The sequence below is a fragment of the Xiphias gladius genome, chromosome 12 (assembly GCF_016859285.1).
Source record: "Xiphias gladius isolate SHS-SW01 ecotype Sanya breed wild chromosome 12, ASM1685928v1, whole genome shotgun sequence".
NCBI lineage: Eukaryota > Metazoa > Chordata > Actinopteri > Istiophoriformes > Xiphiidae > Xiphias > Xiphias gladius.
Genome location: NC_053411.1, coordinates 1,959,714 through 1,972,406, shown reverse-complemented (window position 1 = coordinate 1,972,406; position 12,693 = coordinate 1,959,714). Strand labels below are relative to the sequence as shown.

At 37.7% G+C, this 12,693-nt stretch overlaps 1 protein-coding gene across 3 annotated transcripts in view; it reads right to left on the bottom strand.

The window, feature by feature from the left end:
• The window catches only part of adam19a (ADAM metallopeptidase domain 19a), a 206,338-nt gene that overhangs the window by 47,690 nt on the left and 145,955 nt on the right, over nucleotides 1-12,693 (bottom strand). For 2 of the 3 annotated variants that reach the window (XM_040140979.1, XM_040140981.1), the window contains one exon: nucleotides 4,609-4,792. In XM_040140979.1, the coding sequence (XP_039996913.1) occupies nucleotides 4,609-4,792 (184 nt within the window). Of the gene's footprint in view, nucleotides 1-4,608; nucleotides 4,793-9,898; nucleotides 9,975-12,693 lie in introns of those variants that run through there. The other variant, XM_040140982.1, reaches the window with a different exon arrangement.

Sequence of the window (12,693 nt, the reverse complement as noted above, 5' to 3'; positions counted from 1 at the left end):
CATGTTTTTCACAAACAATCAGCCTTAGTTTGATCAGTCCACAAAACATTTTCCCAGCAGTGTTGTGGAGTGTCAAGCTGCTCTTTGGCAAACTTCAGACACACAGTGATGTTTTTTTTGGAGAGCAGCAGCATCCTGCCATGGACACTTTGCTCCATGCACCATGATTTGTGTATGTTTGACTCATGAACAGCGATGTTAACCAGTTCCAATGATTCCTTTAAGCCTTTCGCTGTTACTCTGGGCGTCTTCTTTATCTCACTGAACATTCACTTTGTGGCTTTTGAGTCATCTTAGCTGACAAACACTGTCTAGGGAGAATAGCCAAAGAACTGAATCGTCTCCATTTATAGACAGTTTGTTTGACTGTGGACTGATGAATATCTGAACTCTTTGAGATTTCTCTGTAACCCTTTCCAGCTTTATGCAAATCTGCAGTTTCTTGATGGTAAATCTTCTGAGATCTGTTGTTTATGAGGCATGGTTCACTTCAGCAGATGCTTCCTGTGAATAGCAAACTCAGAATGTTTGAGTGTTTTCTATAAATCAAAGTAGCTCTAAACCACACCTCCACTCTGGTTTCATTGACTGGACTCCAGGTCTGTAAACTCCTGACTCCAGTTAGCTTTAGTTGATGTCATTAGCCAAGAGCTTCGCATACTATTTCCAACCTACACTGTGAATGTTTGAATGATGTATTCAATATGATAACAAAACCATGAGATGTGTGTTATTAGTTAAACTAGATTGTGTTAGTTCATAATTGAAACTTAGATGAACATTTGATCATATTTTAAGACAAATGTATAGATAAATGCAGATAGGGTTCACTTACTTTTTCTTGCCACTGTATGTGTATGTGTATGTAGCTGAGGATACTGATTTACTAATTTGTGATCCTGCAGATACACGCAGACTGAATAAGACTGCATTAAAACCGAATTTATCCATTCTTTCACATCTTTAATTTTTGATTATCGACTAAAACTGTAATATTCTAATAGCTTTTGTCAGCTAAGGCTACTTTTTATTTAGTTCCGCCTGGAAGAAAGGTCATCAATGCATAGTCTTCATTAGAGCTTTTGTTGATGGAAATACTGTATTTACTGAGCTTTAGTGGTGCATATTCTTATACAAATTTTCAGTTAAAGTAGCACAAACCAGCTTTCTGGGGCACCTGCAGTCCTACAACTCAGGGCACTTGACTGATACAATGTCCCCTGGCTGCTGAATATTTCTGTGTCTGACTGGCTGGCTGCTGCCATTAGTTTATATTCACTGGGCAGTGTAAGGATACCTCTGATGAAGGAGTTTGTGGTTCTAAATTGATGCGCCATTAATGAACTGTCAGTAAGGTCAGCAAAACCAAGGCTCAACTAAAGAGCTTGGCGCTTGTATTATTTGTGTAACCAAAAAGAAAAAACAAAAAAACTGCTGCTCAGTGAGAATGGCCCAAATTTAACTTCAAACAAGTTTGATTTGCATAAATCTGGACACCCAAGAAGGAAAGAGGGAACTTCTGAATCCATTATAATCAAGAATACGATATCTCAAATACTACCTTAAACATAATATAAGATATTTTGGAATTTAGACAAAGACAAAAATAAAATCATTTTAAATTGAATTTAAATACATTAACACAAGTAACTGTAAATTACATGAAACACATGACTATGTTTAACATAATTTAGTTTTACATAAAGAGGTGAAAAGTCTAATATGTATGAGTAGCCTCCCCGCTATCCATGCTGCTGTGTTTAAAAATCTTTATGAATCTTTACATTCCTCCATCACTTAGTCTCCACCCTCCTAATACTTGATCACAGCCATTAGGGAAAGGGTCTGCCATAATTAAATCTCATTGATTTACATGTGGAGGGACTGCTGCCATGGCTCAGTCAGAACTTAACACCAATACTGCAGATTGGCAGGGAATCTGTGGCGCTGTGATGGTAGCCTGCGGCGCTCTGCACACACACGTATCCACAGTAATGCATTCACACATCACATTGTTCATTTGAGAAGCAAATAGTGGCAAAAGCTTTGGGATCATTTGGGGTCTGCTGTGGCTGGCATTTCTGCATAACAACCCCGGATTAATGGGTCGCTGTGGAGGGAATTGGGAGAGCCAACGGGTACAGTGCAGGAGGAAGGAAGATAAAGAAATAGGGGAACAGGACGATGCCCTGGTGGAGAGCTAGGAGGGCTTTAGCATATGAGGAGCGGAGAAAGATGAGAACAGTTTAAAGTGATTGAGAATGTAAACAGGAAAGTGATATATATGGGAATAAATATGAGAAGAAAAACCAAAGAATAACCGTTCGTCCCAGCAGTTGAGACAGATGAAGACAGAGAGACCCACTGAGGAGTAACATCTATAACTGCAGATGAGAAAACTTGTGTTTAGTTCTTCATCTCTATAAAGGCACAGGAAATTGACTCAAAGCCATGGCCTAAACCGACATGAAAAGTTGAGTCAAAGCAGTAATTCCCTTCATTTCCTGTTGGTTTGAGTCATCTTGCACCCTAAAATGTTGCCAAAACCGATTCAATATTGTTGCTTGCATATGAAAAAGACCTTTTCCCATGCAGAGCCAAATGTTCTCATATGATCGGTGATTTAATTTTACTACATAATAAAATAAACTAGAAGAGAATTAGGACTTGGTCCATCATATTAGAGGAAGTTAATGAATCATGACTAGAATTGGTGACTAGTCCCTGAACTCCCTATGAATGCTGATAAGGAACACATACCCAAACTTTACAGGAAAGTACAATCAGAGCCAACAGGTGGATGCTGGTGTGGAGGCCTTATTGCAAAGGGTGTGCTGGATATGTGTTCTAGAGACTGGATGATGCCATTTGAATGTATAACTGAGTCTACTGTAGTTATTTCCCTGAACTGGCAGGCCTTGTTCTGTTTTGTTTCTACCCTTAATCTTTCTAATATTTTTGTGTATGGATACACAAAGAATAAATTACACCTAAGGCAATTAAACCTAAGGATAGGGCTCCATAGTATTTTATCAAATCCACATCCAGTATTGAAGCACTGCCTAAAAATAACAAGCCTACAACCTAAATGTTTTCTAGCTTTCTCTTTGCTAATGAAAAAACGCAAGCAGAAATTGAAGTTTCACCAATTTTTTTTTAACTGAGTTTAGGGAATCTGGGTATTTTGCCAGCTGGGAGCCAGATCCAAAATGGATACACATGATATCAGGACCAAACCCTACTAAAAACACATGTTATGTGGGATGCTGTATTTTGAAGATTCCATTCTAGGACCAAACAAAAGAGTATAACAGATTTCAGTATACGGAGCAGAGGGTGTTGGCATGCTAGACATACTGAAACTTCAGCACAAAGTTTTGCCAAAATATCTAACTCCTTAACTTATTCAAATGGCTTTAACTTATCCATTATTAACATTATTATGCTGCATTATGTATCCATAAGTTTTGGCTATTCTAACCATTCTTTAATGGACTTAAGAAGTGTTGTCAGGTTGTCTTCAGTGTTAAGAAATCATCTCAAAAAGGGGTTGATTACATGGATTTTTAGCTGTAGAGAGGGCCAGACTGACAGTAAATCCAGTTTTTCATGAAGTTGTGCTTACTTGAATTTCACATTTGTTTCTGGAGTGCTTGGATACAAGTTTGTTGGGAAGATTCTCCCTCTGTGTAAGATCATCATACAGTGAGAGCATCCATCAAACAGTCATAAACTATGTACTGTAGGCTTCGCAAGGCTCTTACCAGAGATTTGAGACTTGACTTGGATTTCCTTCTCAAGATTTTAGACTTGACTTAGGCTTACCTTCTTAAGACTTGAAACTTGACTCGGACTAGATGTCTAAGATATTAGATTTGAATATAACTCCCCCCTGTTAAGCTTTAAGACTTGACTTGGACTTGCCCTCTTTAAGACTTGTCACTTGACTTGGGCTTTCTCTCAAAGACTTAAGATTTGACTTGGAGCGCCCCCCTTTAAGATTTGAAACATGGCGTGGACTTGCCCTCTTAAGACTTGAGACTTGACTTGGACTTGCATTCTTAATGCTTAAAACTTGACTTGTACTTTCTTGGGGCTTGGACTTGCCCTCAGAGACTGGAGACTTCACTTGCCTTGAAAGGCTTGAGACTTGACTTAGACTTGCCATATGAAGACATGAGACTTGACTTGGACTTGCTTTCTAAAAACGTAACACGTGACTTGCTCTGAAAGACTTGAGACTTGACTTGGACTTGCCGTCAAAGACTTGAGACTTGAGTTAGACTTGACTCAAAAAGACTTAGAAATATTGACTTCAATAGCAGTCTGTTACTGAAAGGCAATAATTTTTCTAATATTCAACATTTTTTCATTTAACACATTTCCTTTCACATAACCCCAAATAAGTGTATAACATGTATTCAGCATCACTTCCACCCTTTTATAACTGTCAAATGGATAACCCTCTGAGACAGACTTAGATGGGTTCCAAACATTGTTCCTTTAAATTTAGTCAAAACTCTAGTATCTCCATACTACTTAAATTTATATCACAAAAAACCTAATATAGTAATAATTTTCTAGCAAATAGGCATCTGGGAGACTCACCCTTAAATGAAATGGTCTGAGCAGGTCAAAGATATGGTTGGAATGTGCGGTGTTATGGCTGTGGCCACAGTTTCCGCCTTTAATTGGCAGTTCCTTAGCATTCAGCAGTGAATGGTGAAGAGGATCCATACCACTGATTGGCTCCAGGTAGTATGTGTCACTAGAATTCAAGGATATCAGGCCCCTGTGTCAAGAAAGAAAAGAAGAAAACAATGCTGGTGAGCTTGTAGAAGACAATGGGATAATGGGGTTTTCTTAGGAGGTTCAAAGGTTAAGAAAGGAGGGTCTGAAACATTAAACAACATTAAACAATGTAAGGTCTAATTTACTAGAATGTGACAGCAAATGGTGATCACTTTGAAAGTAAAGGAATCAAAGTGCACATCTCTAATCTTAAATCTATTAGGATGTAGCTTAGATCTATAGGATGTAAAAAAATCAAACTTTGGTGAATCCAAGTGGTGGTGCTAAGAATGACAACATACCCCACTGACTGCACGTTTTCACTAGGATCTTTTCATTTTTTAGGGAACAATAATTAACCACCAGAATAAATTGATGTTTGTTGTGATGTTATGCTAAAATTTGGTCAGGTATTTGAAACAGAGCTTGCCTTGTGATGCAAGACTAATTTCATACAAATGTGACAGGTACAATCTAACCCAAAATACTTTACCATGGAAGCCACCAGGGCACCTTGGTTGGTATTATATATTCATATAATTATGTCATCTAATTATTCATAATATTAAACCTAAACAATATTTTTTTATATTAGTAATGGATCAGACGACTGTGTAATAGGTGTTGCTGGCAGTGACATCTCCATAGATAATAATTGTCATTCCACAGTTCCTCTCATCTTCACAGAGCTTTGTAGCCTCATTCAGCTCATTTGGTTTTAAGGTCCACTAAATTACAATTTTGGGTCAGTGTCACCACTCTCATCAACCTGGGTTCCAGCAGTTGCAGCAGCTATTTGCAACTGAAAAGCTCTGATAAATACTCTGTCCTCTACCTGCTCAGCAGCAAACAGCTGACGGACACAGTTAGAGACTAGCTGGTGAACATGCTGGAGCATTTATCAGCTACAGAACCACATATTTTACTCAGGAGTTGTTGACCAAAACAGCTAAAAGAGTGAATATTGGACTTACATTCATCAGGTGGATACAAATATGACTCCAAACGAATGATCATGTTGCTCTGTATCTGCTGATTTTTTTAAAATACGCAACTGTTTGCCAGCACATTTTCCACATCAACTTTATAATAGTATAATATATAATATATATAATATATATGTTAAGCTTCAGTCCAGTGCAATGCAGCTTTAAGGACAGTATTTAGTGTAAACTTCTTTTTTTATAACTTCATATGTCTGGAATATTCTTTTCAGTAACACTGAAAACCACTTGGTTTTTCAGTAAACTGGCATATATTTTTTGATCAACCACTGGGGATTATAGGGAAGGTCTTTTTTCAGTGTAAGAAGAACATTTTCAACACAGCAACTTACAATGGCATTTTTTCCCATAAGATCTATAACTGAACCAGTATTTTTTGCTACTCAACACTAAAAAAACTGTTCTCAGAAGAGTTCTCACTTGCATACGTCACATGTTTACCACTGACCAAATACAACCTATCTTTGGTTAACTGCTGTAGCTCTACCTTCAAATTGTTTTTCCCCCCTTAAAGCCCCATTGCAGGATGCAGCGGTTTATTTTCACCAACTACTACTGCAATACTAAGGTAGATGAAGATTACAGCTTACCACCCATCCATTAGTTTCAAACTCCCCCGCTGAACCCCTTGATGGACTATGGATTGTATACTGTGCATTTCTCTATTTTCACATAGAACATACAGTGATTAATTTTTTTTGACATAGACATTGAGAACACTGTTGAAATACATCTTTTAGACTTAGTGCATTTGTTGGGCTCCAGAAAAAATTACACTATACAAACGGTTTGCTTTAATTTCCTTGAAATTTGCTAGTTGTTGTTGGACAAGCAAAAAAATTCACCCTCCTTCTGCCTCAATCGGTTCAATGGTCAAACACACCTTCTCCTCCAATGTCTCTTCTCTTGTCTGCGTTGCAGTAATTTCAGTAAAAGTAACTGTTGTTCAACATTTATCAGCTCCAACTCCAACATGATCCGCTCCGTTTCAGTCGCCATTATTTGAAGTACACAGAGAAGCACAACACAATGGCATAAAAACCCTACTGCCAAATAGTGCTTTGGTGAACAACGCAGCCACACCAGCAAACAAGTATAAATGCTAACAACAGCATAGGCCACTTGTGGAGGCTATGGTGTACACTCCGCATCAATCCTATGCAAAAGTATAAATTGGCCTTAAGACACACAAGAACCAAGGTCATGATCAAAGGGGGCAGCAGAGCTGGCACTAGTGCTAGCAAGGCTCTCCACTGGCTCAGATTATCTCCTTGTAGTATAAGTAACCTTAAAGTTTCAGTATGCTTCAAACAAAGTGCTTGTTGGTAAAAACCCCTGCTTGCACTTGCTGGAGATGGTGGAAGCCAGTTTTGTAACTTTCAGAAATATAGACAATCCGACATTCATGCCCATTCATGTATGCACGTATGAAAGTAGGCAAGGTTTAAGCTTCTCTCTCAAGCTCTGTTTCCTCGTTCTTCACAGTTACAACTAAGTGCAACACCAAGAACGCTTCCTGCAGTATACATTATCCCCACTTGCACGAGTGATCACATCTGGCCCCTTTCTATGACACTGTAAATTTCACTCCCCCTTCAAGTGTGGACATTTTAGAGGAAATATGAACACTTTTGCTTTTAGACATGGTTGGGTTACACTTTGTACAAATTAGTTCTATTCAAGCATACCCTGATAACAAGAGCTCCAAGTAAACCTAAAATGCCAGATGAAACCGGAAAGGTCCCTGGGTATAAGTTATTAAATTATGCAGGGGTTTTCATCACCATGCCCCCCCCTTTCAGACAGAATTGAGACAACTTCTCTTTATATGTCCACGTCTTCAACACGAGGCAAATATTTGTATATCAATGGAAAAAAACAAAATTGTCAGTCTGAGCTATATAAATATTGATAGTTCATCATGAAAAACATTAATTGATGGATTTTTTTTTTTTTTTTTTTTTACTCCTATTGGTTTTCTTGTTCTTACTTTTATTTAATGGTCATGATCTATGTTTTGGAATTACAGTTCCTGTCATGCTTTGGGCAGTGTAAACAGGATGTATAATGTTTCATTGGAGCTGTGGGCCACAACTTAAAAATGTGCCAAATCAGCTATTAACAGTTACTTTTACTGTTCCTGTGGCAACTATCCCTGGATTACACTGATACAGAGGAAAACTTAAAAATGTGATGATTCTCAGGCAAGTTTCTGGGGTTATGAGGAGTTTTTTTCCTGTGATTTCTAAGTGGATTTATGGACGTTTATTCACAATAAACACCAGAGATAATGATTATCCTTGTTAAGAGTAAATCACACGGAATCTAAAAATATGTGTATCATGTCTGTGTGTTCAAATTTGATTGAGGTAAGATTTAGAGACGGAGTATGATGTTTGACGCTAATAGCAGCAACTAGGTGTGATGGGTTTTAAAGTTCTTTAACTGCTGCTACTGAAACTGCCAAGAGAGTTATTAAATGGCCAAATCAGCAGATTAAACTACAATAACAATCATCCTGTTGTTTTTAGAACACCGGTGTGCACCTGAATCTTTCGCCCCACACAGTATATTTGCCTCACAAAGCCACTCCTTAAACTCTCCCATGCACACTGGTTGAAAACTTCTGAGATAAAGTATTTAGATACAGCTCGCATGTTAATACTAGTTAGAAATGGGGTCTGATTAATACGATCTACTTTATGGTAAAAAAGGACGCTGAAAAAAATCTTCGATCTATGCAGGTGCGTGGTTGACGTATGAGGAGACAATGTTTCTGTCATATTGCTGAAGTTTAGTCCTCCATGCATCCTTACAGAAAAGCCATGATGATGAACAGTGGAACCTGAAGACGTGTTGTCCTAGACAACACAGAATAGTAAAAAGGCAATTTAAAGCAAAGAGTCATTCTGCAACAGTGACTGTCTGGGGGAAAAACCAGACTATGTGTGTAAGCGTGTATGAGTATTTGAAAAAGATTGAGAAAGAGATGGAGCCTTTTACTTCATCCAGACAGACTCTCAGACACCTACTTCTACCTCTATTCTTATAAAGATCTTTTACTGACTACATTTCCTCACAAAACCCTCATCCATCAGACTGTTTCGGTATCACAGCTGATGTCTGACCCCTGATCACAACAACTTCTTGGGCTCTTAACTTTAACTCACAAAAACTCCAGAAAATCATCAAATCATGACCTCCAACCTCTTCAAAGGGTTGGAGCAGTTTTTGGGTTTGACCTGTTGATTTTACTTTAGGGCTTTCAAAAAGTCTGTTCCCTGACCAAATCTCAACTCCAATTTGGCAATAAACCCAAGTTAAAAACAGAGTTACAATCCCACTCAAAAAACACTTTGGAGTTTCATCTTTCATTGAAAATATATGAAAATAACACACAACCCAGTGGGAAATAACAAATCAAAACATTCACAGTAACTTCTTGAAGCACTCAGATGCACTTTTCCTTTGTCCAGTTGTGTGTACAGCATGTTCCAAACACTCACTGTTTCTCAAAATTAAAAGCTGAGAAAACCTTTCATTGGTAGCACCTATACAGTATCTAAGTTTCCCTACTGATAACAATACCATGCTGTCTTAATTTTCTTATCTTATTTTGATAAAATTTTCATGAGTTTGATGTTTTTTAAACTTTTGTTACATCCACTCCGGGGACATCCACTGCTATGCCCTCCACCTCCAATTCTTCCTCTCTCTAACCCTTTACCACTCTCTGAGTGGCTCTCTACCCTCTATCGCTATGTTTCTGTTTGTGTGTGTGTGTGTGTGTGTGTGTGTGTGTGTGTGTGTGTGTGTGTGTGTGTTTGTATGTGTGTTGTGATTTCCTGCAGGTGTGCCAGAGTCAGAGCAGAGCTTCACCAGCTGCATCCCATCTCTGCAATCAAACCTCTTCAAATACTCAGCTCTTCCATTGCCACCATGCCAGATAGCAGTCTCTGCCACAGTCAGTAAAGCTACGTTTACAGCCACACTTTACTGCGTTTTTCTGATATTATGTGATTTTTGTCCTCGCTGTTTTTCCCTGAGCTTATTCTGCTATCTGTCTCTCCTGCATTGCTTCGGCCCCATCCTTCTCTCCTAACCTGCAAAAGTCCACTGGTCTGCCTCCTCCGTCTCTTCCCATTTGAAAATCTGCTCTCACGTTTCCCTGGACTTCCCCCTGCCCCAGTCTCAGGCTCCCAGTTACTGCCTGTGAGCTTGCAATAAACATCTTAAATTGCTTCCCAGTCTCCCAGTCTGTGTCTGCATTTGGAATCACCCACTCAGCTGCCCTTAACAACTTCATTTAATCAGGTAGTCTTGTTGAGACTGAGATCTGAGAGCAGAGAACAAGAAGCCTTCATAATCAGACAACCACGCAAAAATAGCACACAAAAACAACACAAATAAGCCCGGACAACCACAATCAACAGAGAGTTAATAAAATCGATTATAAGTCTAAGTAATTTGCAGTTCATTCTATCTAAAAGATGCATGTTATTTGAAACTAGTCTTGCCAAGATTAATGCGTACATATGTGATATCTAAAGTTATGTATTTGATCTTGAACTGGAATTACAATACTTGATGAGAGAATGAGAGAAGAAATGGGAGGTAGTTTGGAAGGTTTAACCATAGAGATTTATAGATAAATATCAGGATTATTTCTTCTTGTCAGCACGGATGTCCATCGAGCCTTGTGATAAAGAGAGCTATATTGAGTGCTAATAAATGTATCATTAGTGATATAAAATTGTATCATCAGCATAAAAAATGGATGTTGAATAACTGTTTAGGAGGAATACATTTATGTTTAATATAAATAGTAATTTCAGTCAGGATTGATCTGATCAAAGAATTGGAAAACAAGATTATGAATTTTGCCGGATGTTCAGTACCCGCTTTTGGTACTTCAAAAGTTTTTGATACTCAGTGATGCAGGTGCATTTTGATTGGTACCAAGAAAAAAAAAAAACTGTGCTGCAGTTGAAAAGTCCTTTTTGCTTAGGAAGGTTCCTAACAGATTGAAATGACCCGGAAGTACCTAAGTGGCAACCATGATAAGAGCTGGTGGGATTCTCTAAATGCCAAGGAAAGGTGCTTCAGTGCTTCCAATCTTATCTCCTTTAGCAGCTTTATAAAGGAAAAGGTTTAACTGGATCATCTCATCATCTATATATATGTAATGTGGTGGGAGAAGTATTCAGATCCTATACGTAAGTAAAAGTACCAGCAATGTAAAAATACTCCATTACAAGTAAAAATCCTGCAAGGAAAATCATATGTAAAAGTATTATGATAGGTAAAAGTACTTAAGTGAGCAGCAAAATGTAGTTAAAGTATTAAAGTAAAAACAATGATTTGGTCCCTTTTGTCTTTCAAGCAAAAGGGACATGAGACGTTTTTAGCAAGATGATGTTTTTAATTCCATATGTTTGAAACTTAAGAATGATGATATGCACAGTAGTGGATCTGTAGGCCTATCGTGTTATACCTATGTTGCATAAATTAATTTTCATAAATGAGACTAATTGGGATCCATGAATGATAAATATTATAAATGTGAGTGGACAGGAGGGTCAGTGTGAGCAACCATTCACAATTTGACAAACATTTTTTTTTTTCACTTTTGTGACTGGTAGCCTGTAATCCTTTTTTTATTTCTATTCCAACCTTGGTAATGAAGTGATATTTTTCACTGGGTAGTCCACGTTCATATAGCCTGCTTTAAACAACGAGGTAAGAACGCATGGGGTGAAGTATCTAATATGCACTCTTTGTAGTCTATCTTTGGAACTTTTATTTTTAACATGGCAGACCCAGATCAATAACATCCGCTGTCGCATTATTACACTACTTAGTGTAAGTGCGATCGGGTTCTTTTTCCTTGACCTCGATGGAAAACGTCGTGAGGTCAAGGTGGATAGGAAAGGGAATATTTTTGACTTTTCAACCACAGCCCTCATACCTGCAAGCCAGGTGTTATCATCCAACATTAGTAGCTGAACTCCCTGATGACATTAGGGCTGATATTAACTTATCACAGATGTATCAGTAGCAGCGTACAGTATTTTCTCCAATAAGTAACAATAAATGTGCGCACAGAAAAGTCAACGATAGGTTTGAGTTAATCTAGAAAGTGTTGCCCATTAATATTGTCTGTCCTCCAGACAGCACAGACAAGTTTATGTTTTCATGGTAAAATCTCCTGCTCATTACATACAGTATATTGGTTACAATTCTTTAACAACCAAATATAAAAAGACCCTTATCCCTCAAAAGTCCTACTATTAACAGTATGAGCACATACTTGGTGATACTTGGTTAATCATAAATTACCTAAAAACTTTATACCCATATCATTACATTAAAGACTAATTTAAAACTACATAGAGAGGACATTTGTATAATCACTTTGAAAATGCTTTATTACATTTCAAAATTGTATATTATAAGGATTTCTTTTTTTATGATCTTTTATATATTCATATTTATAAAATAAACTGTTTCTGTAGAGGCAAACAAATTCTAAGAAATCTATCTATCCACCTCTGTCCTGACCTTAAAAAATAATGATTCATACGGGCTCTGCTCGCTGTGGTTCAATATGCATTTGAAGTTTGTATGAAAACTATTTCACCTTGTCTGTGAAAATTTTGTCAGAGTTGTTATTTATTTCACAGCAGACACAATAGACACAAAGAGAATCAAATTGGTTTTCGTGAAAGGAGTTGTGCCGGTTATTCTCCTCATCCACACTGCATGACCATATGGGCACAGTTGAGCTCTGAGCCATGCTTTGTGAGAAAATACAGTGGGTTCTTTCTTTTTCTTTAGTAATTATATGACCAAGGCTGTTTAACAATATCACCTAAGACCATGTAATTCATCCTGAGTC